The sequence below is a fragment of the Nothoprocta perdicaria genome, unplaced genomic scaffold (assembly GCF_003342845.1).
Source record: "Nothoprocta perdicaria isolate Ctin4 unplaced genomic scaffold, notPer1 scaffold_171, whole genome shotgun sequence".
NCBI lineage: Eukaryota > Metazoa > Chordata > Aves > Tinamiformes > Tinamidae > Nothoprocta > Nothoprocta perdicaria.
In genome coordinates this window covers 358,597-386,231 of record NW_020454883.1, presented here as the reverse complement: position 1 = coordinate 386,231, position 27,635 = coordinate 358,597, and the positions used below count along the sequence as shown (strand labels likewise).

Genomic DNA, 27,635 nt, shown 5'->3' with positions numbered 1-27,635 from the left:
CGGGCGAAGCCAGCAAGCGAGCAGAAGGATGGCAGAAATGGTAATCGAGGCTGCTTTGGGTCTCACGTGTCGAGTCGTAAACTAATTATGTAATCAGGGGCCAGCCGTAACAACTGTGCTGGCTGCTTGCCTGGATGCTATTAAGTCAGACGTGCTTTGTTGGCATTACAGTCAACCCAGCTGTCAACACAGGGCAGGGGAGTGGTTTTATGGCCTGGAATGAAGATGATGCTCCACGTGTCTGTTGGCCACTGCCATCTGTGCTTTATGTTTTGGCTCTACTGTCCTCCTTTCTGCTGCCCTCATTACCTTCCCTAAATGATAGGCAGTAGCTAGACTGTGCTTCCTGCAGCCCCTTCTTTTTTCCACATGGCCTGTTCCTCCCACTAGCAATCCTCTGGATCTGGAAATAAGGTATCTCTTCTTCAGATCAATGAAAATCTGGTTTGGTTCTATCAAACTCAAAATTAAAGCTCTCTTGTTGTTATGCTTGTTCTAATCTCAAAATGTACCACTAACATAGTGCAAGAAGATAAAGGAGAATATACTATAATAAGAAAACAACAGCAACTTCATCATCAATCCAAGTAAAACAAGATAGATGACATCCACCACTCTCCTCTTGTCTATCCAGCTAGTCATTCCATCATAGAAGGTGATCAGGTTAGCCAAGCATGATTTCCCCTTGGTGAATCCATGCTGACTACTCCTCAGCACCTGCTTCTCCTCCACGTGTCTGGAGACAGCAGCCAGGATGAGCTGTTCCATCACTTTCCCAGGGACAGAAGTGAGACTGACTGGCCTGTAGTTGCCCGGGTCCTCCTTCTAGCCCTTTTTGAAGACTGGTGTGACGTTGGCTTTCTTCCAGTCCTCCCCTGTTCTCCAGGAGCTTTTGAAGATGATGGAGAGTGGCTTAGCTATAAGCAGCTATATATATATATATATTAGCTATAAGCAGCTATATATATATATATAAATGCTGCTCACGCAGCACTCTGGGGTGCATCCCATCAAGGTCCATGGATTTGTGGGTATCAGGTTTTCCTAAGTGCTCTCTGATCCAATCTTCCTCTACCCAGGGCAAGTCTTCCTTTCTCCAGGATTCTTCTCTTATCTCTAGGGTCTGGGATTCCAGGGGGCTGCCCTTGGTAAACACTTACTGAGCTGCAAGGTCCCTTTATTCTGTGAACAAACCAGGAGAGAGACTTCCAGTTATCAAAAACTTACTTCTTTTCTTCATGTGGCTGATCACAATCACAAAAGGATGAATGATGAATTGCAGTTGTCTAAATCTTTTTGCAGAACTTGATGGCAAACACAGCCAAGCCAAGAAACTGATTGCAAGTGCTGATTTCATAAAAAGAACCTACAAAGAACACCAATAAGAAATAGATGTTGCCATAGTGAGTGACACCAAAGACCTGTGCAACCCTTTATCCTGTTTCTGATTTTGGTCACCAATAGATGCTAAGAATAAATTATAAAACCAGACTCATCCTTTTCTCTATATTTGCACCATTAGTAATGTACTATCTCCCCATAATGCATGTATGTATATGCATTAGAACCAGCATATTTAAGAGTTACTAATGAACTTTATCTTTGTGAACTTGTCTAAAACTTTCTGGTTCCACTGATACCTCCTTTGCTTCTATAATTGCTCCTGATAATTTAGTTCTGCCTTATTCCTTGGTTTTGAAAATAAGTGTTTCCCAGTCAACTTCTTTAGATGTTCCAGGCCACTCTCATTTTCAGTGATCATTTTCAGTCTGAAGAATCCTGCTTTATTTAAGCTGTTTTGCTGTGGAACTTTTCTGTACCCCTGAGCACCTTTGTTGCCCTTCCCTAACTTTTTGTTTCTATACTTCAATCTTTTTCACTTTTAACAAACATTAGTACTAGAGCACAGGTTGTTCACCAGTCCTTTGAGACACAGCATCACAGCACAATTTTTCTCCAATTATTGTTGGATGGGCTAAAACATATATATGATTTCTCTACTGTTATAGTAAAAATTATTCTCCTTGGCCAAACAGTTAAATGCAGAGTGCCAAATATTCAAGTGGGGGGATGCCTGAATGTGTATTAGAGCAGAAGAAGAATTACAGGAGATAGCGATCATCAGATGTTCTGTTATAGTGTTGAACACTATAACACTGTGTTTTACCTATATGATCCAGTATACCAACACCAGACATGTGACAAAAGAACATATGCAGCTCTACAACTGGGTTTTTGCAAACTGATCATCTTGTTTTCACAGCCAAAGACAGAAATCATTTCTTTCCTGGGATATTTATTGCACTCATGCCTGCATATACACTCCCAGGTTACTGTGGTTCTCTTTCCCCAACACAGGAGCTGACCAAAGCATCCCTTCTTAAGAATGGCAGTTGTGCAGGAAATCAGGAAAGGAAAACTGACAGCGCGTGGATTCTTCCCAACGTGCCCAGCAAGTGCACATGGACAGCTKCCACACCTGCCACCAAGTCTCCACACTCCTGTATACCCTTGTAAGTAACTCCTTTATGCTGATTTATGCTGAGTACACAAGATTCAGCATCTTCCTGTGAAGATGGCACACTGTGTTGTTACACCAGGACGGTCATGACCAGAGGGCAGTGGTTTTACAATAGGTCATGCTAATGATGTTTTTTCAAAAGGCACCAGCTATCGAGTAGCTGCTCTACAGAAAGAACTTTCTCTGTCCCTTTCATCTTGCAGAACTATGTTGCTGGCTTAAGAGTYAGGCCTGGGTTTTCCAGCACACACTTGAAAGCTTCTGCTAGTTTGGGGCATCTCATTTTAGAAGGAACAAGATGGACAGATTTCAGAGGTGGCATTCAGCCAGAGACTTACATACTTCYGTAGAAAGGACTTTGCAGGGTCTGGTGTTACACAACGGAAGTGAAGGCACTCCAGACTTCCAGGCACTGGCAGAGGTGTTGTAATTGTGCTCTTGGCTAGAATCTAACATAGGCAGACAACTCAGAGCTGTTGCTCACCATCCTTTCCTACCACAGAGTCAGTAAGAGTTACTCATTCACCAGCTGAAGGGCTACAGTTCAACCACCCTTGTTCATTCAAACAGTCTGAGGCAATATGTGAGAAGAGTACAAAGTATTAGCAATATCTTTACCCATTGCTAGTTATCTTCACAAAAACTGTTTACCAGGTGCTGGCCTTTTGTGTAGAGAGAAAACAACTGTAGCAGAGATTGCCTACTTTGTACAAGGGAAGCAAGAGTGCAGTGCAAGTCTAAAACAGTGATTATTATGAGCCTGTTCTTGTCCTCCCAACAGCTGATTTCCTCCTGGAGTGATGTAAGCCTGCTGAAGTGCCCAGACTGAACGAGAGGTTCTTTAACATCCCTGCAAACCAAACGCAGACAAGCTATTAGAGATAAGCCTGTTCCATAAATGTCAAGGACGTGTCTCTGTTGTGCCAAAGGTGTAAAACAGGAATTCGACTTCAGCATTTATGCAATTAGAGCCTCTGGGACGTGCGGCTTGTGGATTCTGTGTGGATGCCTGCCAGCTAGAAGCCAGCTGGGAAATCTTTGTACCACCTGCCAYCTCCCTGAGCAGGTGGGAGAGCCCTGCACAATCAGAGCATGGCTCACCAGGAAAGGCACAACCTGAAACAGTTTCTAGATCTAGTGCTCAAAGAAGAAATGCGTCCTGCAGTTTCAAAGTTAATCTAGCAAGCATGCATCCAGTTGGTCACCCGGTATAAACCATGTAACTAGAACTGGAATCATGAGTGCTGAATTCACTAGACTGAATTCACTAGACTGAATTCCCTAGACTAGACTTTCACACTGAGGTAGTCTCTAGTCCAAACTTCCTCTCCCGATGCAAATTCTCATGAGGCTTCGTGTGCTCCTCAAGTGCCATACAGAAGTCTGCAGTATAGGAAACGCAAGTGCTTCTTGCTCTCTGATCATCTATGAGCCTCTACTAGTGCAGCTTCCTTTCTTCCTGAAAAGGACCTCAAAGAAACCTGTAATTGACTCTCTTCAAGTCAATGACATTAAGCAATTAGCATTTTTGTTTTCTTTTTTAAGAAACACCATGATTCTAGTATCCAAAGTCTATTTCCCAGCCTGGCCCATTCTTATCTAGATATGAGAGATCGTAGGACTCAACAACCTGCAAGAAGAATCAGCCAGGTCACTGCTTTATAGAGCTCACGTGCTCCACTCCCCAAGGCTGACTGTCCTCACAGAATGCAGGTGTGGTGAGAGAACTGCTCAGGCAGGAACAGGCCTTCTGCAGCTCCTGACACTGTCAACCTTTCTACTGGCATTACCAAACCAAGCATCTCCTCCTAGATCTGAGCAAGTCATAACCAGGCTTTCCTGTGCAGTATTCATGAGGGGCTGAAACTTGGAAACAAAATGCTTGGAAATGTAGTCCCCTGAGGTACTGTGAAAGCCTAGAAGTCAAGACAATGTTTTTAGTCAAACCTCCTGTGCTCCTAGGTCCTGGACATTTATATTCTCAAATCTGCCCCCTTTGGGGAAAACAGAGATGAGATAAAACGTGACAAAGTCTTCATGATTCACTCTGTACAAGCGTATCCTTGTGTCCACTCACTTTCTAAACAGCAAAGCTTCTTCCTGAAAGACATCCTTTTATATATCACTAAAGAAATTGCACACAAGTTACAAAGCACCACGAGACATCACACTGTTGTGTGCAAGAAGCATATGTAAGAAGGGATGTTTTGTTTTGTTTTGTTGGGGCTTTCTGAGATTCCCCTATGAAATATGAGTGAATTTAGGGGTAGAGGGTGAAGCATGGAGAAAGAACTTGTTTTAATTAAACAATACTAATTAATAGTTTTTCCTTAGATAGAGAGCTGAACAGGTTTTGATATTCTTGGAGCTTGTCCTGTGACATATTTTAACATCAATAAGAATTACTTGGCTTGTCGGGACTGCCTTTTCTCTGGACCACTTATGCAATAATAAGTCTTACAGAGTAAAAGCATAATTCTTGGAGAAAGAAACCAACCTTGTGCCATGGCAATCCTGAACGGACACAAACTGTTGGAAGATGGGAGAATGCCCACTACATCCCTCAGGAGCACCAAAGGCATTTTCTAGGTATACTTGTATCCATAGTACTACTAACTTCAGGCACAGACATAAATCTTGGATAATCCTGGCAAGGAAGCTAAGCATGCTAGTAGTATCTTTGTAGTAAAACATGTTAGGTACTAGGAATTAATTTGACAGAACTATAGAAAATTGGATGCCTTGCCCCAGAGAGGGGGGAAGGTCTCTTAKACTTTTGGGGGCAGTCACTGTGCTGGGTGACAACACAAAAGATTTCTGATTCCCACCTTTGATGTCCTGGCAAGGCTTGCCCTGGCATGTGAGAGGAGTGGCTGTTATTTCACATCCCCTCTGCTTTGCTAGGCTCCATCACTGCAGACCCCCGAGCCCTATAACTTCTCACACAGCTGCCTCATGGGGTTCAGAGAGCATGTAGCATCTTGTTTGCCACTGTTATTGACAGAGGTGAATCAGTGGGCTTGCTTTCTTCTTTTGAGCTGACTTCCTGCAATCTAAAAACATCTAATACTCAAGGTACTGAGCCTGAAAACCAGGCTTAGCTCCAATGCTCGCTAGCAGTTCCTGTCTACCCCAAAGAGCTGGTGTCTCCTTGCACTTTGGGCCAGCTCTTGTCCGCACTGAAATCACAGACACTTTTCGTGGCTTTTGCAGCTGGGGCTTACCATGCAGATGGGAAATGGCTACAGCTGTGGGGAATGCTCACTTGTTATGGACTCACATTCATCAGTATTCATTAGAGGTTACTACCACACAACCAATTGTTGTGTGGTGACACATTTGTTGAGAGAGAGGTAGAAGTACATGTGTACAATACACCATCTTTTCTGGGCTTGACATGTAAGAAAATTGGTTTCTTTTGACAATAAGTACCTGAAGTCTGTATTTCAATTACACTAAAATAGTATGTCTGTATTCCTGCAAAACAACAAGTGTTTATGGCAGAGTTGTAAACTCTGGAAGAAGGGACATGTGTCTTTAAGTAAAGAGCATGTCATCCCTATGTCATGTGGACTTTCTGTAAGCAGACAGCCATCTGCCTGACTGCAATAGCAGGCAAGGATAACTTGGGTTCAAAGTTCAAAGGATGATAGTAAGCAAGAGGTGTTCAAAGGCGAGCTAAACAGTGAGGGAATGCAGGGAAACATGTGGGATRTCAACCAGAGACAGTATCTTTGTGGCCCCAAAACACTTTTCCCTCTGTGTTTTAAAAAGTTCAAGGGCATCAGTTCTCCATCAGCATGGCAAGATGCTTTTAGCTATGTGTCGAGGAAGCAAGCCTGTATCACTCCAATTGCAATTTCTGTGATGTTTCTTGGCTCCTGTTGGAATCTGATGGGGACTAGAGAAAGCAGAAGGCTGAATATCCATGATCCAAGAGATCCATTTAATCATTTGTGAAAAACTCCAGTCATGCACAAAGGCCTGCAGAAGTGGGGCTAAGCCCTGAGCTGTTTATCAAGGTACATTGAAATAATAAGGGACTTGCCTCAAGTGAGGTGATTTGTATTGCCTCTGGTATCACTGCTGTGTGAACTTGGGTGTTGAGCAGTCCACTAATACAGGCTTTTGTAGAACTGAGAAGGGAAGCATCTAGACCGATATTTCATTCCTTTATTAAGGGCATAAACTTGAAAAGTCAGAGTGAAATTAGTTATTGATTARAAAAGTTGTCAGGTTCATATCTTTAGAGGAATGGAAATAAAACTCAGACAGGATTCATCAGGAGCATCATTTCAAGGACACAGAGCTCCATACTGGGTTATGGCCATTCATGCTTTGAAATCCAGGAACTGACTGATGCTGAGAGGTGTTGTGCTCATCAGTCAGAGGCTGAGTTTCCTTTAAGTAGCTTGGGGCAATCCTTGCAAGTATGGGAGTAGGTCCTGACTAGGCAAGGAACAGTTTGCTCCAAGTCCTCAGAAAACATGAAGAGCAGAGCTGGTGCTACGTAGGATGGGGAAAAGAAGARAAGGCTTTATGGTGGCCTTCTGCCTTTCTCAGCTGCTATATAAAATCCTGATGCTTGTTAGCTCTTCTCATTTCACTTAGTTATGAGTCTGACCTATTGGTTCATTGAAGAAGACGCTTTAGAAGAGTTCTGAAAATAAGTTATCTTCTTTTTATATCCAAAAGAATAAATAACTCATGGTAACAGTGATGGAAGACCACAACTAGTTCCTGATGTCTTTAATCATATGTGGGTGTAAGTTGAAACACAGGCAGTTCCTTCTGCATGTGAGGAAGAACTTCTTTCCTGTGAGGGTGCCAGAGCCCTGGCACAGGATGCCCAGGGAGGCTGTGGAGTCTCCTTCTCTGGAGGCCTTCAAAACCTACCTGGATGCCGCCCTGTGCCCCGTGCTCTGGGTGACCCTGCTGGAGCGGGAAGGTTGGACTAGGTGATCTCTAGAGGTCCCTTCCAACCCTAAACATTCTGTGATTCTTTGACTGTGGAGCCAGGATGTCTCTTGGTGGCCTACCAGATATGTTGAAACCTCAGTCAGATTTTATCCTAGGTTGGGTTACAAGTGCTCTTATTTGATATATTTCTTTTTTTCTTCTCTATCAATACAGACAAGAAGAAACAAAGATCTTGCCCAACATCCTGAAGAAAATCGGCTGCACCCCGATGGTCCGAGTCAACAAGATTGGGAAGTCCTATGGGCTGAAGTGTGAGCTCTGTGAGTATCCTTTTGTCACCATCGTTTTCTGGACAGTGAGGCTAGGGTGAGGTGCTCTATCAGAGGTGACTTCCGGACAGACTCTGCAGAGAGCAAGAACTGAAAGGGGGACCAAATGTAGCAATGTTACTTGTGATCAGAAGGCAACAGTCTAGTCGTTTTTCAGATCAAACCAGATGGTTTCAGGCTAATGGTCTGAGTGAAGGTGTCTCCCCTCCCAACGAACAGCTTCACAAGCTCTGGCTCCCTTTTCAAAGCATGAATCCATTTGTCCAGGTGAGCACCCCAGGCCTTGCTCGAGCCACGTGCACCGTGTGCAGGCAATCGAGGGACACTCGATTATCACCAGCTCTGCACCAGCTGCCTGTTCCTGCTCTCTCACCTGAGGCCTGGGGTGTTTTAGGCACCACGGAGRTGCAAGCCCATGACAGCTATCACAGGCATGTAGCAAAGTCACACCGTAACTTGTTCGCATACCCCTGACATGAGCTATTATGTTGCTTCCTAGATATTACAAACCCCAGAAAGCAAGTTTGGGCGGGTACCTTCTTTTCGTTGCTGATGTTGCCTCCCTGCAACAGCTCAGGGTGGAGCCGGGATGATTTTGGGTGCTGGCCGATAAGACACCACGCTGCGTTACGGGCGGCAGCGCTGCAGCCTGGCTGCGCCGCTCCTCCCCTGTGCAGCACCTCTAGCACAGAGGTGGCAAAGGTGCCCGAGAYGCTGCCGCCAGCAGCAGTGTGGGGCACGCAGGGCCCTCTCCCAGCCTGCCCGGGCACAGGGAGCAGCGAGGGCTCCGTGCAGCAGCACCAGCGCTCCTGGCCTCCAGCCGGAGCACGTGCAGTCCTGGGGCCGCCAGGGCAGGCCAGCCGGGCGGCCGGCCTCACGCTGGGACCGCCTGGCTCCCCGGGCGCTGCCGGAGGGACTCTGCTCCACCTCTGCTCCACCTCTGCTCCACCTCGGCCAGCTGGAGCCGGGCCGGGCCTGCCCCTTCTCTGCGTCACTGCCCCCAGGGCTCTGTCTGGGATTTCATTTTCTGCAGTGGCTCCCTTTGGGATCTCCCCCAAAGCGGCCTGAAGTCAAAGAGCAGGGATTTTTGGCAGCTGGGTGTATCGGCAGTGCGTGTACCAGGCTGGTAGGCCCCCAGTCCTTCCAGCAGGAGCCACGCTCACCCCTGCCCCCAAGGGGATTCGGTATCCCTGCCTCCCAATGGGTGCGTTATCTCATGCAAGGGTTGCCTTTACCTTGGTCTCCTGCAGAAATAAGGGTGATGCAATCAGGCTGTCTCTGGGTATACGGGCTTTGCAGCCTGCCTTCCTATAACTAAACTGGTCGGGAAGACAAACATCAAGGTTGATGAATTTCAAGAGGCTGGGGTGGGAGGAGTGACTTGATTAGTGCTCGTTCTCCGTAAAACAGCACAGCGGGATCTTACAGTCTTATTTGACAGCTGGGAATCCCCATGGTAACCAGTCTCCACGGGACACAAATCCACATGAAACACACTGTGCTCTTTGGCTCCATCCCTTTTAGGTGCCCCGTGAGGCCCCTAACCCCGTAACCTTAGAGACTGCCACATTTCACTGCCTGTCTCCTTCTGGAGCAAGACTTTAGAGCACCATCGGTGTGCATGAAGCCAGGGGTGGGTGGGTGGAGGGCAGCTCTGCAGTTTCCAGTTCACCTGTGAAGAAAGCCTTTCATTTGGAGGATGCCTTGCCAAGACAAGTGCCTGCCAGGCAGGGAAGGATTTGGTCCAAGCAGCAACRAGCAAGCTMGGGAGCAAGTCTGAGCCTTGTTTTYYCTGGGATGGTGTCTCCCTCCCCTGGTGCAGAAAGGGAAGGAGAGCAGGACTTTCACAAAATTGCCCTAAGTTCCTTTCTGCATAAACCATCAGCCATCACAAAGSCTGTTACACAGCAAAGACATGAGTGCTGGCTGTAACTGCAACATTAAGGTAGAAGTTAAAATTACCCTCGATTACCTTCCAATTTCTGTTCCGTTAGGGATGTCTGTGTGTCTGGAATTTTGGCGGTTTGCCTTATAAAATGCAATGGTAAACACAATTTTTTTTTTCCATTTGCTTTGGCTGCTCATGTATCTGGTTGATTCAGCTCAGTCTGAAGGAGATGGCTCTGAAAGGATGAAGCGAATCACATCCTGAAAGCACTCATCTCTCCCTGTTGTCTCTGAAACAGGGCCTGGTGTGCCCATTTCAGATAYGAATAGCAAAGAGTGAGAATAATCCTATCCAAAGCATTAAGAGCGTTAAGGGCCTGATCAGGAGTACACATCTGCCTTGCAGTTTGAGTGCACATTAGAAAGTTTCTCTTACTTGGCTTTTGGCAGTTGAGCTTAGAAAGTGTGATTTTGGCTGTCAGTTGAAAGCATACTTTCTATTGTTTGTTTTTTATAGCACCCTATTCAGAAGTATAGAACAGCCCTATAGAAAGGCACCATTTTAGATACCTATTAATATTCCAGAGCCTGCCGTAGCCCAGGAAAAGCCACAAAACCTTGCTGTGAACCCTGACATTGCCTTGCTTGAGGGCAGCAGGGCATTCCTATTAGTGCATCACCCTCACATCATCTCAGTAGATGATTTTAAATCTATATAGGATTTACCGGACCAGCCCACTGCCGTCAGGTGCAGGTAGATGACACCTGGGTCACATCTCTTGATGTAATATGGGCAAGTATGTTGACAAGGAATCCCRTGGCAAGCTGTGGTGCCCCGTGAGCAGGGGGCTGAGGTGTTTCTCTGAGCAAAGAGTCCATCTTACAGAGGAGCAAACGTTTTCCCAAAATGATGACAGTGAGGACCAGAGCGGGCTGGGGGCTGGAGGGTGCCTGGCACTTGTGGCTGTAGCTGGTCCCTGACAGAGCGTCACCTTTGAACCGCAGTGGCAAAGTGTGAGTTCTTCAATGCCGGGGGCAGCGTGAAGGACCGCATCGGCCTGAGGATGGTGGAAGACGCAGAAAGAGCCGGGATTATAAAACCTGGAGACACACTCATTGAAGCCACCTCAGGAAACACAGGTGGGAAGCGTATGTGTGACACGTGTCCGGGTACCAGGCAGACTGAAGATAGGGCCCGAGCTGTGGAGGGGTCACACAGGAGGAGCAGTACAGAGATTTATGGAGTTCTTGCACTTCCTAATATGCTGTTGAGTGAAAACACTGGACTGACTAAACTTATCCTGGCCACTGCAATGTTCTTTCCACTGACCCATTTGTGGAAACATCTGAAGAAACATCTTTGAAACACCATTACCCCCTTGCCCGGTGCAAAGTGACAGATCTGTGAGCACTGATCYTTGGGCAACGAGCAGCAAGAAGGTTAGCTAGGGGCCCCGTGGCTCTGGCTATGTCCTCATCTAAACTGGCTCCCTCCTGGCTGCCTCAGGTAGTCCAAGGTGCTGCGGTGACTCATTGCTGAGATGCCGGAAGGGTCTCTGAGTATCCCATCCTGTGCAGACGTGGTCTTGCCTACACATGCCCTYGAGGTCACCCCTTGGGAACACAAACAGCCTCAGGAGCTGCAGCAGCTGGGGCAGCCCACGTGCTTTCTGGCTGAGAAGTTTTTGAATATTCAGTTCCCCAAAGAGGGTTTCCCCRATGGGCTGGGAGATTTTTGTTTCCTCTTTGTCGCTGTCATCTTTCTTAGGCTGGCTGGTGGCTACAAGTGACAGAGAATAGAGGAGTCTCTCCTCCAGTTTGCAGCCCACACAAGACATGGGGACACTTGCTGAATTTCCATGGTTCTTTCCTTCTCCCAGTATCAATGCCTCCCCAAAAGCCATGGATRTGTGTGTACAAAGCCAGCTTTGCTGAAAAAGACACACTGGTAGATATCAATGCACTTYGGAAGGCAATGAAGCCACGTCCCTTGCAGTGCTCCCCTCTGCTGCTAGTAATGTAGAACAGGGCTGTTTTCTATAAGTTTTGCTCTTTCCTGAGCCATTTGTTCCAAGACTCCCCGCATCAGCCYTTGTTTATCCCGGGCATTTCCCGGCGCCGGCGCTGCTCTCCTCCCGGGGCTGGGGCAAAGGGATCCTCCCTTGTTGGGCATTCACGACGTGGCGCAGGCTGCTGCYCGGACTCGCTCCGGGCTGGAGCCTGGGCCATCACAGCAGCACCAGAGTTGCTTAAACTCCCCTGGGCCACCTTCTCCCGGCTGTTTGGAGTGCTCCAGCCTCCCTTTCCTTATCTAGCCGGGGAACAGCTGTCCACATTCATCACGCAGAGTGAAATCAGAGCACGGACACCCTTCGCCTGCTCACCACAGAGCCAGATCTGCAGCCTCATCCCTCCCCACGCAGAAGAGAGAGCRTTTGAGGGGGAGGGGAAGTGCTCCTGAGATGGAAACAGGGCTCCCCTGTATTTCACAAAGCCCAGTGCGGCGGGCAGAGGAAGAGGCCGGAGCTTTGGCACGGGAAGGAGAGCGATCCCCAGCCTTGCTGTTCGCTGCATGCCGCACMACAGGCCGCTCACTCTCTGGGGCCCACAGCCGTGGGACAGCAGGGCATCCCCCCACACTCCCRGGCTTTCCAAGCACACCCTGCAAGGCTCAGCGAGGAAGCCCTCCCTCCTAGCTGGTCAGCAACAACTCGCAGCTTACGCTCGCCCGTCGGAGAGGGGACTGTAGGAAGTGTGAGGGAACGTGAATGTCAGTCGGCCTTGCCAAATGCCGTTGCCTTATCAAACAACTCCCTTTCTCCCGCCCTCCGCAGGCATCGGGCTGGCCCTGGTAGCTGCAGTGAAAGGCTACCGCTGCATCATTGTCTTGCCGGAGAAAATGAGCGTGGAAAAGGTCAGAGCTCCCTGTGGTATTTCCCTGCAGTTTGGGAACAGCTCCCTCTTTCTCTCTGTCTCTCTCTCTCAAGAACTAGAGGGTCCTCTCCTTTAAAGGGTAACTCACATATCTTTGTAGCTATTCAGAAGATTYCCTCTGTTTCTTYCCAAAGAAACAACACAGCGCGCTGCGRTGATCCCACTGATTATCTGGTGTCAGTGACGCAGCTGGGGTCACGTGTTAGCCAAATAGGGTGCCCTTCTGCAGAGAAATGGAGCAATCTGCTGCCTGAGAGCTGGGGCTGGAGGGAGTGAGGGAGAGGAGGGCAGGGTGCCCGGGCTCTGCTGCCAGCCCTGCTCTCTGCTGCTGTGGCATTTGGAGGGTTACTTGAGCTCCCCGTGTTTCTAGGGTTTTCTTTAGCCTGGAGACATTTGGAGTTTTCTGAGCTGTTTTCTGAGATGGTGGAAATCAAGTCACTCGCATGAGAGCTGCAAGTGATGGCTAGGTGGAATTTCTGTCCACCAAGTGATGGCAGAAATCTCCCACAGTCTTGGGGAGCCCAAGGTCCCACAAACTGGTCAGCTGGATTCATGCTGTGAAGCCAAACTTGGATCCTGACTTGACTCAAAACTGAGCCCTTCTCCACCCCCATCTTGTTCTAAATCTCACTTAAGCTGAGTCTGGATCAGATGCCACCTCCTCCCCCAGCTGCCATAGGTCTCACTTGCACAAGCTGACACTCACTCTCCTTCTCTGGGACACCCCCACTCCCTCGGCAATCACATCCCTCTGTGGATTAATGCCCCAGGATTCATTTGTAGTTACTCCTTCCCCATGCTTGGGCAGAGGAAGGAAGGGACCTGAGGCAAAAAATGTTTTAAATCCCTCTGTGCTCACAGCCTGAATCCACAGCACATATGAAAGCCGCCCTCAGGTGCTGTTCCCTTATACCCTTTGTGCCCTTCCCGGGGTGGCGTTACCTGCCCCCACCTGCCTCCGGAGCAGAGCTGGGCTCAGGGCGAGGCTCCATGTGCCAGCACCCAGCGGGAGGCCCCGGGCTGCCGGGGGGATATCAAAGTAACTGAGAGTCGGACATTGTCACTCCAAATGTTAAATGTCTCCTGCATGCAGAGCTTCTCCGGCATCTGACCCACGGCGGGCGCGGGGCTCAGGTTGCCGACGCTGCCTGGGATCGGTTGCATTACCTCTGCTTTCCTCCCTCTGAAAGGTGGATATTCTGAAGGCGCTGGGCGTGGAAATAGTGCGGACGCCGTGCACCCGCTTTGATGCCCCCGAGTCTAACATCCGCGTTGCTTGGAAGCTGAAAAACGAAATCCCAAACTCTCACATCCTGGACCAGGTAGATGCAGTCCCTCCATGGACCCTCTGGTTTACCTGGTGCACTCCAGGTCTGCCTGTGTTTGGGGCCTTGCCCAAATCAGCAGCTCAGGCAGATTTCATCAGTGTGAAATCACCGTTTTATGGCACATGCAACTTCACTGCTCCTCCCTAATGCACAGGGTGGCAGAAACAAAGCAAAGCTCGTGTGCTCGTTCTGCCCAAGCTTGGGATTGGTGAGGTTGGCTTTTCTTGCATTTTTTAAAAGACTCCCTAGGTTGCTTTGGATATTAATGWCAACTTCAGAATCACTTTTTATGCCTGACTAGCAGCCCCAATTCTGTCTGAAAAAAAMCCAGCCTTATGCTGTACAAGACAAACCCTGACAATTCCCACCAGCAGTCCCCACAGGACTGGATTCTGCACAGGAGGCACCTCTCGCTGATCTGACTTGCCACAGGGAAGAATCCCTGCAGGGAGCAGGGAACCCCAACAGTGCAGAAAATTTAGGTAAGGAGTACATTTCCCTCCTGCTAACAAAGAGGAGGTTCAGCACATGAATGCACTTTTCAGAAGCATCCTGGTCTCTAGGTTTAAACATGGGACTGCACACRTTTCTGTGCTGTTCCTGTGCACCACTGCAAGGACTCCCTCTCTCAGTGTAGGATCACTTCTTTGGCTGACCTTTCCAAGACCCTAACCTGGAATCACTAGCAGTCAAGCACAAATGCCCCTCAATTGCAAGTCAGATTTCAAAATTACATTTTTTTTTAAGTTTTCTTAAGTATTAACTTAAGTTTTAAGTTAATATTTTTTAAAAAAGTTTTAAAATCTGATATATAGGAGATTGATTGATTTAAAAACTTTTTTAAAATACCGCATGACTGCATTTTGAGTTTTTTCTAGGCAATGATGAAGTCTAAGAATGTTTCATTCTAAGCAATAGCTGAAGTGTTGGGGAGCTTGCTTGCCTTTGGCAGCAGGAGCTTTAATAAAATCCCCAGGTCTCTCAAAACRCAGCAGTGCCGACTAGGAGACAGCCTCACCACCTCCAAGCCAAACAGCCACCAAGTGCCAGAGAGGGAATATTCCTGGGCATATTTACTCTTCTAGAGTAGACCTATGCTGTGTCCTTAGACACCTGGCCTGAAGTGACAACCAGGAGGAATATCTGTGACCTGCTGTGGCTGGATTACAGTGCAGCCATGCCCAGGAAAAGGAAGGGGGGAAGCTGTCTGCTCTGGGTGAAGCTCGTCAGGAGCTATTGCTAGTTTGGTATTTGACCTGTGCTTTACACAGTGACTTACACTCTTCTCTGTTGAAATAAACAGTACCGAAACCCAAGCAACCCCCTGGCTCATTACGACACCACAGCTGAAGAGATCCTGGAGCAGTGTGAAGGTACCGTGTACACTGTTGTTTCTATGTACTGAGGRTGCTGTAATTCTCTTTGAGAGGGTTATTTTACACTGTTTATTGATGTGAATGTCTAGAAACGCCCTGGAGGGCCCCTGTAAGTGAAGGCACCCTTGATAATACTGACACGCAGAGTGTAGCAACTTCACATAATCCACTCCAGATCCACCTAAGCCTGCAGGACTTCCCTATTATGGCCTCCAATTTCAAAAGCCTGAGGGAGGAGACCAGAGAGTTAACGAAATTAGGTTGTTTGTAGTGAAGGAGAAGCAGCCCATCTCTTGGCTGTTACAGCATCTCTGAGATCTGTCAGATGAGAGCACAAGATGTCTCAGGAGGCCTCGTGAGGAATATGACTCTACTGGGGCAGTGGCAGCCCTYATCTGATCCAGCACAGTCATTAGCCAATTAAAATGCATTGAAACTTAGCAGATTAATGATATGTGAGGTGAGGTGGGGTGGGGGGGGTGAGGGAAGTGGGGAGAGAGAGGGGAGGGTGAGGGAAGGGGGTGAGGGAAGTGGGGAGAGAGAGGGGAGGTGAGGGACTATCTCAGTCCATGTCTGAGCAGATAGAAGCAAAATTTATTGCCAGTGCTGGGAGCACTGCAGAGCATAAGCAGAGCTCAGGGGTTTTAGCTGGAGAGCAGTTGTGATAACAGCACAACAGTTGGGTAGCAACAGGAACAGGAGAGTTCCCGGCTTCCCCCTACCACAGCGTGCAGATCTGCTCCGATCATCAGCCAGCACTGGATTACCAGGCTCATGTCCCTACTGCAGTTGCAACACGAGGCTGTGAAGGCCTCACAGATTCTGCTTCCACTATTCCTACAGCAGCAAAGCATCCATGCMTGTGCAGAGGGGTTGGACTAGATGACCTCTGCAGGTCCCTTCCAACCTTAACCATTCTATGATTCTATGATCCCTGATGTCAGCMGTGCGACTCCTGGCAGACACCGGTRTCGGGCACCTCTCCTCTTGAGAGGGGCACCTCTCCTCTTGGGATGCTCGTGCTAGCTGGAAAGCTGTGCCTGCTGCTCCTCTGTGTTGTTGCTCACGCGCGTGCACTGCTCCGATGGGTGCYGTTTGGGAGGGCTGCAAGTGCCCTCATCCTCCCTCCCCCTGGAGCTGCCAGTGCCAAACCTGCAGAAGTCAYGGGAATCTAGAGGTCGCATTCAGCCCCATGCTGAGGCAGGGTGAGCTGTGTGCAGATCCTGCAGGGCCACCCGTGCCTCTCCGCAGGACTGTGCTTTTCCTCCGGCATGAATCCTGCCTGTCCTTCCCGCACACAGGGTGTGCATCTGTGCAGGGCCCTAGAGAAAGGGAGGCTGTTGGTCACGGCAGGGTTGGGGGTCATGCTCAATCTCTTTGGGGCTCTCTCTTCTCCRACCTGCAGGCAAGGTCCACATGGTGGTGATCGGATCGGGCACGGGAGGCACCGTCACTGGTGTTGCCAGGAAGCTGAAGGAGAAGTGCCCAGAGTGCAAAGTAAGTCAGGAGACGGGGCTGACCCAGGGGAACCGCGGCCGCCCTGTGTCCTCCTGACCGTGTCCTTGCTCAGAGCTCACCCGCAGCTCCTGGTGGCAGGGCTCAGCTGGCAGTTGTTGTCTCTACCGATTTGTTGGCTCACAGGGAGCTTGGCTTTTCTTGGAAACAACCTGGTGTTATGCCCAGCGTGAGCCAGATCCCTCAAGTGCCTCAGAGGTACAAGGCTCCATCTCTGCCCTTCCCTGTRCCCTGCACTCTCCAGGACACACTCAGATTTCCCTTGCGGAGTGGTTTGCCCAGCTGACTGCATTGTTGCTCCTGCTCCTGGCTGCCAAAAGTTACTGCTCTGGCAGCTTCATGGGGGGAGCAGACCGTGCAAATACCTCTTCTCTGCCTCTGTGAAAAACCTCCGTGCAGTTGGGTTATCACCACTCACAAACAGATGATGGTTCTGCAGAACTTGTGCTTCAGGACAGCTTTGAGGGTCACTGCCCCCCAGCATCACCACCCTGTCAGTATCCACACCCTCAGACACCAGAGGGGATGTCTGAAGGTGTGGATACAAGCAGGGGTGATGTGGGCATGAGCTAAGCTGGCTGCCTGCTTGAAGCTGTGTGTGCAGCAGTGCCACCACCCCCTTTTAAATCTGTGTGCTTATCCAGGCAACCTCTACACACACATAAAGCTACGAGCAACCACAAGAGGTGCCACTCTCAGCCAGCACAGGTAGGTCCAGGGAGGGAACCAGTCTGGAGCCAGGGTTTTCCATGGTGAAAGTGGAAGTGGGAGTGAGCTGACTGGATGGCTTTGCACTGAAGCAGGTTGAGGATCAATCACACCCTCTCTGCAAAGGGTTCAGCTTTCAAAGTAGCTGACTCTGCCAAAGAGGTGATGGCAAATAGGCTGATGGCATTTTAAGCTGTCACAGTCTCTTCTGCAGCAGCTGGACAACCACGTAGGATCTATTTCTAAAGGCAGAAACAGTATTTCTTTATCCTGGGAGTTTCCATGCTGCCAGTGGATAGGAATATTAATGAATATCAGGGGAAGAAAAATGTTGCTGATAAATGTTGCTGATAAGAGCGATTTTTCATTTGAGGTGTGTGTTTGATTCTATTTGAACTCTCTCTGTGATTAACAAGACTTCCTTCCCTCAAAGATCATCGGTGTCGACCCCGATGGCTCCATTGTCGCTCTGCCCAGTGAGCTGAACACGACAACCACCACAACCATAGAGGTGGAGGGCATCGGGCATGACTTTATCCCTACTGTCCTTGACAGATCAGTAAGTAGCTGCGTGATGAGGAGAGGCATCTGTCTTGTCTTTGGCTTTATACCCAAACTACTCCCMAATTGAGAAATATTCAGATTCGGTGCTTGACCTGGGACCTCAGCATCTCTCTCAGTAAATCTGGTCATAGCTGACCTAAAATGAGAAGCCAAATAAAGGGGCAGACAGGGAATATGCCAGAATATCAGACTTCTCAGCTCACTCTTGTTCTTCCAGACTTCAGAGCATGCCTCTGTTACCAGAAGTCTGCAGAAGCAATCTGTATTAAGGTTGCCATTCCTTACACTGGTGTTTCCTGAGGTTTCACTGGCCTTCACTGTATGCACCAAGCAGAAACTTTGCCCCTGAGCTGCAAGACAAGGTACAAACAGTGTAAGACAAAAGATCATAGTACTTGACAAGTTTCCTGTATCTATTACCACCATCTATGGTGCTTTAGAGTCATAACTCAAGCTGTATGTTCTCCCTAAGCCTTCCCCTTAGAAAACACTCCGCACAGCCTCAGATCCCAGATTATTTACATATTCAAGGAGTTGTGTTAATTACTTCTCTGCTTGTTGCATATGGCTTTTAACAGCTTTGACGTGTGTTCATCTCTAGACTYTTTTCATTGCTGGATCTGATTACAGCTTTTGCCTGCTAAAATCTTGACCGCTAACCTAACCTATCCCAAGCCAGCAGGAACACCATTCCCTCTTTCACACCCCATATCCGGACCTGTCTGATATCCCAGACTCTCTGAGGAAGGGATGTTGGCTGGACTGGCTGGAGCGAGTGCTTGCAACCAAGGACGTGCCTTCCAGACTAAGCAAGCTTTGACAAGCGTGTTTGTTTTCAAGCAGTATGGGAAGCAGTTTAAAGCAGCCAGATCTGGGAGGCATCAGCAGCTCAGCATGGATGAGAGGGTGGGCACAGCCTGGAATAACCCCTCCAGGAACCGACTGCCCTCTTTGCTTTCTCTTCAGGTGGTTGATCAGTGGTATAAATGCAACGACAGAGACTCGTTCCTCATGTCTCGCAGGCTGATTAGAGAGGAGGGATTATTGTGTGGTAAGCAACAATGACAGGGACTGCTTCTCTTAATGAGCTTTTTGCATCTCAGCCTTTAATTGTTTGGGGAGAAGAACAGCTTAAGGGCACACGCTCATTGCATTTGGTGCCTGCTAGGTTAACGGGGCCGGATGCAGAGCCAGCGTGGAGGTCACTGTAGATGTCAGGGGTGCTGCAGTGAGTCAGTGGTTTGCGATCTGACTCATGGCAATAATAATAAGAATAGAAGCAATAACTCTCTTCTTACTTTAGTACTTTTGCACATGGAACGGGATCTTCTGGGCCCAACTCTGTTTTGGTGTAGCATTACATGGACTGAGGAACAGGATTAATAGGATTCAGGGCAGGACAGGTGGACTAAAACTGTTGCTCCATTAACAGCTCTGTGAGGCTGTATTTTCTGTCTTTGAACTGTTGCCACCCTAGAGGTGCCAGGATTGAAGCAGGAAAGATTGGAAGTAAAGTAAGTGTAAGATATTCTTGCCGAGTATTTCTCCGCGTGCCAAAGAGCTGTCAGTGACCCCTGTGGCTCTGCAAAGTGAACAGGTGCTTTCAGACACCCCCTGCCCGTTCTGCCCTGAGGTCCTCTAGCCAGCATCAGCATTTCCAGCCTTTCCTCCCCCTAAGCAGGCAGCAGTAGGTTTATACCCAGCACCAGACAACAYGTAGGGTTGTAGCTGTGGCTCATCACCAGCCCACATACAGAAAGACTTTATTGGGGAAAAAAAAGTCAGAGCTGTTGGTAATGAACTGAAATATCAAAATTAAAGTGCCAGCCTGGCGTGGTACCTAGCTAAATAGCAGTACCTAGTTGTCTTCGCCTTCAAGGCGAAGGGCACCTTGATGGGGGCACTTCCATCCTTCTTATCTGTTACACAAGGAGCTTACACTTTAAAATGACAGTCCACGATTGATTAAATTATCAGAGATTTTAGTCATAAGTAATTAGCTATGCTTTTTATTTTTATGCATTATGCTTTTTATGCATTATGCTTTTTAATGCTTCTTTTCTACAGTTGCTAGAACATACTTGACCCAAAGTAAAATGCATTTTACCTTCCAAATATTTAATCTTTCTCCCCTTTTTTTTTTCCCTTTAAAAAAAACCAATCAATTATGATCCAAAACAAGGACTATTTTGAAACAGAAGGTCTAGATGAGATGTGGTTCAAGACAAAAACATTTATCTAAATGCTCCAGTGTTTTATATACTCACAAAGTCACTGCGTTTCAATGGAAACTAATTTGTGAATAGCTTCATGTTCCCAGACCTGCATTTTTCAGGCACTTTCACCATTTGTTTGAAAAATGTGACCCAGTACTACTTAACCTGCAGTAAACTACGTGCTGCCTTGAATGCAGTCTGTCACTGGCACACAGGTAGTGGAATGTGTTTGACTTTCAGTGCTTGAACTATCAGTGGAAGAATTGCCTCTGTAAAGCCGGGACCTGCTGTCCCTACGTGCAGCAAACCACATGCAGGCACACGGATGCAGAGGCACGTTACGTTTTCCCATGGCATTGGTCTGGTATTCCAAGCATGAATGTGATTTTTGTCTATTTCTTCCACCCTTGTGGTTTATTTAAAGTGAATCTGTCAGCCTGGAAGCTCTAGGTTTGACCTCCTTACTCAAGGAAAGGGGGCAGCATGGGCAGCAGTGCTATGAATGTGCCCGTGGCTACTCGTTTGAGTTTCTGGCCTGCTGGCTGTGCCGCCCAAAGAGTGCCAGCCATAAGGTGACTTTTCTTGCTCCCTCATGAGCCTGCTGTCCAGAGCCACATGGAGGTGCCCCTTGAGTCCCTCCCGGTCCCTTTTGGAGAGCTGCAGGAGGTGGCTCATGTGCTTTGCCTCCTGCTCCCAGCGCTGTGGGCTCTCCGGTCTCCAAGGGCGTCGCTTCTCCTGCAGCTTGGCGCCAGGGCTTCACCCCACGGCCCGGGCAGAGCGGGGCCCGCGTGGGGCTGCGAGCCGGCGCCCGGGCCACTTCTGACGTCTGTCTCTGTCTCCCGGCACGCGGGCAGGTGGCAGCTCAGGCAGCGCCATGGCGGTGGCCGTGCGGGCTGCCCGGGACCTCAAGGAAGGGCAGCGCTGCGTTGTCATCCTGCCCGACTCCGTCAGGAACTACATGTGAGTTTCTGCACGCGCCTGGGTGCAGCCCTGGCGAACTGCTGGAGAGCCAGCAGTACAAACCCCCGGAGCGAGCCTGCCTGGGAGCCCTCCCAGCACAGAGCTTACCTAAATCAACAACAACAACAAAAATTAAATACAGAGGGAATAGTATCCTTCAGTGGTAAGAGCCAGGGGCTGGGTGTTGGGACACTTGGGCTTCGTTTCTTCCTGTCACTGACTTACCACACAGAGTAAGAGTCAGTCAAGTGGCAGTTTTGGAAACCGCGTGCCTCCAGTTAGGCACGTAAATAGCTGGCGTGTTTCTAAGGGTTATTGAGCACCCRCAGCTCCTGCTGACCTTAAAAGGGGCTAGGAGCAGCCAGCTGCACAAACCATGGGAGCCCTGAGGCAGTGCTGAGGTCTAGAGCATGAGACACAGCTCAGCGTCCCACTGCGCACTTACTTACAAACGTCTTTGCTGATGATTTCTAGGTCCAAATTTTTGAATGATAAGTGGATGATTAAAAATGGATTCCTGAGTGATGTCCAGGAGCACAAGCCTTGGTAAGACAACTTTTGCCAATACAGACTGTACTAAGGGGACCAGTTTTCTGAATCTGGAAATGATTATCTTCAAGGGAAAGCATTATCTTCTAGTATTTGAGGAAGATTAGTCTGTAACGCTGTAATGTCGGCTCCTCTTTTTTTGTGTGGCTAAATATTCCTGTTCACTGATCAGAAAGCGTAAAGGAGTCATTTCTGTCCTGAAGATGTCTGTGTGCTCCCATGTGGCCATCATTTTCCAGTCGGTTTAAACTCTGCAGAGCAGAACAGTTGAGATATCCAGCACCACTCAAAATCTGCTCAGCTCCTTCTCGTACTCCACAGGGGAAGAGTCCCGTGAGGGCAGGGAATGCACCAAAATATTTGCTTGATGATGCCATTTTAACATGTGTCAGGATAATTATTTATTATTGTTTAGAAATTGATTGTTGCGTAGAAAGCACCTAGTCTCACCTTCAAGACAAGAGGTGCTGCCGATGTGACTTGCTCCTATGGGTTACCATAACCAAAGATTCTTGCAAGTTATTTTCTAAAAACAAACAAACAAACAAAAAAAAAACCCCAACTTTTCCAAGGCATCTTGTATCTGGTTAGAATAGATGTCTTATGTCTTGGCCCTTCCACTCTCTAGACGTGGCCCATGGCCCTACTTTGTCCCTGCAAGGGTGAAGGGCTGGGATGAATTGGAAGTTCCCTGTTGTCACCAGTGAGCGAGAGTAGCTTGTCCCTGAAAGGCCGTGTCAGCATCCCTGCTAGGCTCTCCGGGAGAAGCTGCACATTTAGCAACAAGAATGCAAACTGAAGAAGTAAAACTGGTGGCCTTCTGCTCTCGACCCAAAAGCTAAGCACTCTGTAGCTTCCGTGGATTAGGCAGAGCTCAGAACCTTGCTGACTTCTGGCCTTGGGAATTGTAAGGACACTGGGCCTAGGGAAAGCTCTGTTTAAACAAGACTTGGCCTTAGTGGGTTTATTGCATAACTTTTTTGTGGACTGTGTTGGTGTAGTTGGTCTGGTCTTTACTAACTTTTCTTCTCTGACAAGGCCCTCACTTATTAGTAACAGCTTGGTGCTGCTGTTTGCCTTTCAACAGGTGGTGGAACATCAAGGTGCAGAAACTGAATCTCTCAGCCCCTCTGATTCTTCTCCCAGAAGTCAGCTGTCAAAAGGCCATTGAAATCCTGCAGGAGAAGGGATATGACCAGGCTCCTGTTGTTGCTGAATCAGGGTATCTATTTTTACTTGTTACACAAATGGTCATTCAAAGGAGGAAAAGCAGACWAATTCTGCTAATTTGGTTAAATTCTCTTAATTTCTCTTTTTGAAATATCACCTGTCTCCTTGTGATACAAAGTAAAGGATAAGCACATGGGCCTGAATCCTGAGACACATGGGTCTTATGAATGCTGCAGCAGTGGCATGGGCTCTGTGTTCCATAAAGTTGCCAACCTAGACAGTCTAGACCCTCTATTTTCTGCTGACAGTAATAACAGGCATGGGCTATCAAGAAAACTCCCTGTAGATGAGCTAGTAAAAGTCAGAGGCACAACCAATGCCTAGCAGCCTCAGCAGAGCTGGATCAATGCACACACCAGCGGGATGCAGAGGAGAGGCAAGAGCCAGATGGGAAACATGCAGAGAAAAGGACCTGAGAGTCCATGAATCTCCTTTCTCCCAGCTGCCTGCGTCCCAGCTGGATGCAAGAGCTGATTTGAGCCATGGCTAAACTAGGAGCTTGGTGAAGGACAAGTGTCTTCTTGTCCCCCGTGCGATGCCAGTGGAGCAAGTGGAGCTGCAAGAATCCCTTGTGTGGGGATGGGGCCTCTCACTGTCTCAGTCCCTGTGCACTCCTGTGTCTCCAAGCAGCAGATCTCAGAGGCTGCTCTGCAGCCAGCCCTGCCCAGGCTCTGATGCTGACGTGAGAAATTTCTAGGCTGAAACCCCAGCCATGCTCATGTCATGCCCTGGGTTTGAGCTGTTTCCATCCAGAGGGTGGTACAGACCAGAGATGCCTGCACTGAGCTGACATCTGAGGGATGGAAAGGTGGAAGTCTGGAAGGACAGCAAGGGGGTTCGGGAGGAGAGCAGTGATTCATCAGTGAGAAGCCCTTCTAGGAAGTCACCAAGAGAGGGCACATGCCCCCTAAAGGTGCTGCTCTGATGCATTAAAGGCTTGTGCCTCTTGTTGCTGAAAGCAGCAGAGACTTAGCCTTGACTTAAAGGGAAGCAGTTCAGTCCCTGTGTGACACATGTGCTGCACCTCAGGCTTGGCCTTTTGAAAACACTTCTTGTTCCCTTGCAGGCTTATTTTGGGAATGGTGACACTCAGCAACATCCTCTCCTCCGTGCTGGCTGGTAACGCACAGTTCTCAGACCCCGTCACGAAGGTCATCTACGACCAGTTCTCAAAGGTACCACTGAGGTTGTTGTGGCTGTTACTGACTGGTGTCTAGGGAGGGGAAGGAAATATGCACCCCACCCTGGCGTGTGACAGGGGCTGGGAGAGCAGCTTAATGAACAGACAGAGGGGTAGGGACAGCAAGAAGTGGAGGGCAACCACCATAGAGGTGAGAATAAAAATAGGCTCCTGCAAAAGTGATGGCAAACATTTGTGGAGTGACACGGGAGGACACTGTAACATGAGACACAGGAGCTTTTTCTGGCAGGAGCAATGGCTCTCACCTTTCTCGACATTATCTGAGGACTTTGGCCAAATGGAGGATCGGTACCACGAGAGCCATCCCCAGGGCTCAGCMGAGCTGTGCAATAGGCAGAGGCTCTGAAGGATGCAGAGTAGGTCCTGGCTCCCATCCACGTGCTAGGGTGGTCAYCAGAGGCCCAGAGGCAAAGTGAGGTCAAAGGATGGTGTTTCAGAGGAGCTGCAGAGGTTACACCAGTGCAGGCCCATGGGTGGCCTTGGGGCTTGTGGGTGACAGTGCTGTATTCTGGATAAGGCCAAGCCAAGTTGCCTGCACCCCTTACCCTGTCTCACAAAGACAGTGCGGGCAAGAGAAGCGCCCCTGAACCTGGTCTCCAGGTCCAGCCATGCCCTAGCAGGGCTACACTTAGATATAGGAGTTGAGCTCCTCACTGGCGTGCTTTAAATGTAATGTCAAACGTCTCTTTTTGTCCTGTTTAGATCAGCCTGGATGACAGCCTTGGGAAGCTTTCCTGTATCCTGGAGAATGACCACTTCGCTATTGTTGTACATGAGCAGATGCAATGTAGGTATCTGTAAAGAGGGGAGGGACTGTAGGGACATTGCACTGATGTTCAGGGTGGCTGWGGAAACGTCTCAGATTGAGGTGGATGACAGGTATCAGCACAGCCTCAGTGCTTTGCAGGAGAGGTTTCTGCCCAGTGGCTCTGCAAAGCTCTGAAACTGCCAGCTATTCCCCCATTGCCTTTCCTGAAACTGCAGGGATGGGGGGAGAGGGAGAAGTCTCAACCTCAGGAGTGCAGGACCAGCACTYGACTTAGTGTATGTACTGCCAGAGCACTTCCCAGCTCTGGCCATGGGAGCTCTGTTGTCCCCAGTGCAGGGATGACATCGAAGCACACACGAGCTCAACCTCACCCGCTATGGAAACCTGATTTTGGGGATGAGAAGGTGTGCATTATGGGATTTCACTTAGTCTCCTTATCTGAGAACCAACGTGGACAGTAGGCAGCAGCTTGGAGCACAGCATGCTGCCTTTGCTATACAGCTGTAGCCTCAGGCATCCAATACCCATTTAGTCTCTTAATCTTGATTTCAAATTGCCTTGCTGATTGTGGGCAGCAGGGGAAATAAGTGGGAAGTTAGGGATCTCCGTAAAATTAGTAGCCCAAGGGCGAGATCCAGAAGAGCATTTGGGCACATTAGGTGCAGCTTAGGTGGAACTGAGGCACGTACGTGCCTAGCAGAACAAGCTGCAGAGCTTGCCCCACTCTGCTTAACAGCCTTCAGCTGAGCATGCCCAGGGGCCCTGCCGTCATCTCCAAACACCCTCCTTCCCACTTGCTGCCTCTGGGGATGCAGCCGTGGCCATGAGATGTCCCTTTGCCTCTGTCCCCTGAGGGGCACGGGCAAATCACTGTGCTAAAGAGCCTGACACAAGACGTGTTGTGGGACACATCCCAGGATATGGGGGGCAAGCTGAAGTTACACTAGTGCTGCCCTAGGAGCTGAGGTGCCCGAGGCCAGAGTCGGGGCACTGCACAGCCCTGTGCAAGCAGCTGGGCATGCATGTATATTCAGGCTGCTATCCAGGGATAACCTGCCAATCCAGGGGCACCACTGCACTAGTCCAATAGGGCACTGCACCAGTCACCCCTCACCCTGGGGAAGCAGATGGAGCTGGTGGAGCCCCGTGCAGCRGGGCCATGTCAGCAGGGAGGCTGCTGGTACACCTGAGTGTGTCAGCAGGAAGGCAGCAGGGATCACACCCGGCCAAAACAGGTATGGCTGCAGCTGCCTGTTCTGTAAATCTGGCCCGACACAGCCTTCCAGTGTAATTGCCCTGTAAAAGCTCCAGAGGCACAAACCGGGCCTTATCTCGAGGGAGGTGCTTTGCCTAAAACACCAGCAACACAGCAAAGCAATCGTAAAAGCCATGTTTAGAGTGACGTAAGAGCTGAAGGGTGAAATTAGGTGGATTTTATGGGAAATTGTGTTCCCTGGTGCACGGGTTACATCAGGTGCAACGTTGCCCTTCAGCGAGTGCCAGCAAAGGAGCCCCAGGGCTGCCTGCTGAACTGAGGGCCTCCAGGTCCCCCCGTCACAGGCATCCCAGCCCCTTCATTCTGTCCTGGTGACCTGGTGGCTCTTCCTCAAAAAGCAGGCTGGCAATCCTGCCATGTTCCCACAAAATGCTGCCACAGGACTAATGCAGAACATCCTTTGAGGCATATATCCAATTCCATCACACACATAGACAAAAAAGGCAAAATYGTAGATGGAGTGTTCTTTTTCACATATCTTGCCATAAAATAGTAACAACCCCCCCCCACATTTTTGTATAAATTAAATGCTATCCACCAAAAAAAATATCATCCATCTCTACCCAGGGCCTCCTGCTCTGCTTTTTAAGCAACTTTTTTTTTTCTTTTCTAGAGCTGCTGTTTTAAGGCAGCCACACTTGGCCCTTTATTTATTACTTTCTTCCCACACCTTCCCAGCTTGCATTTTATATCCTGCTTGGACYCTGGTGGCTAATTTTATTTTAATTTAAGAAGGCATTAATCAAAATGTTAGAGCAATTCTTGCAGTGTTACTTATTTTATTAGGGGTAGTGCGGGACATTATGAGAACAGAGTAGAAAGTGTCTCACTGCTGCTCTTAAAAAGTCTGATTATTTAGTCCTGAGAAGTTTTGTGGTGATAGAAGCAGAGCTGGAACAGAAGTTGGGTGAAAGCAACAGGGAAATTAAGATTCCTGCTCTGCTAAAGAATGCATTATTTGCAGCTAAACACATCCCTGATGTGATTCCAAGAACCTGACTCATGGTGCATYGGTCATTTTGGTTGAGATATAGCAGAGACGGCTCTTCTCCCACTTAATTTTTTCTCTTAGGAAATGAATAGCAGCCTCTGGATGCCTGGGGGTTGTTTCCACCACCCCTCTTTTTCTTTCTTTCTTTCTTTATGTCACTAAACCGGATTTTTCTGCATTTACAGTCAATGGCAACGGCAGCTCCTTCATGAAGCAGATGGTGTTTGGCGTGGTCACGGCCATGGACCTCCTCACCTTTGTGAGCAGAAGCGAGAAGCGGCGGAAAGGCAGCGTGGCCGCACAGGGCCCCGCGCCGCCCGCGGGCTCAGCTGCTCCTCCCCAGCCTGAAGGGAGTCACTGA

At 48.9% G+C, this 27,635-nt stretch overlaps 1 protein-coding gene across 1 annotated transcript; it reads left to right on the top strand.

Annotated features, from left to right (window-relative positions):
• On the top strand, positions 1 to 27,635 carry LOC112944697 (cystathionine beta-synthase-like). The gene is made up of 16 exons (XM_026036189.1): positions 1 to 40; positions 2,359 to 2,513; positions 7,655 to 7,761; positions 10,663 to 10,797; positions 12,492 to 12,571; positions 13,782 to 13,913; positions 15,223 to 15,292; positions 16,701 to 16,792; positions 17,952 to 18,077; positions 19,049 to 19,133; positions 21,153 to 21,258; positions 21,733 to 21,804; positions 22,895 to 23,029; positions 24,104 to 24,212; positions 24,941 to 25,025; positions 27,460 to 27,635. The coding sequence occupies exons 1-16, from the start codon at positions 29 to 31 to the stop codon at positions 27,633 to 27,635; spliced, it is 1,677 nt and encodes a 558-aa protein (XP_025891974.1). The 5' UTR covers positions 1 to 28.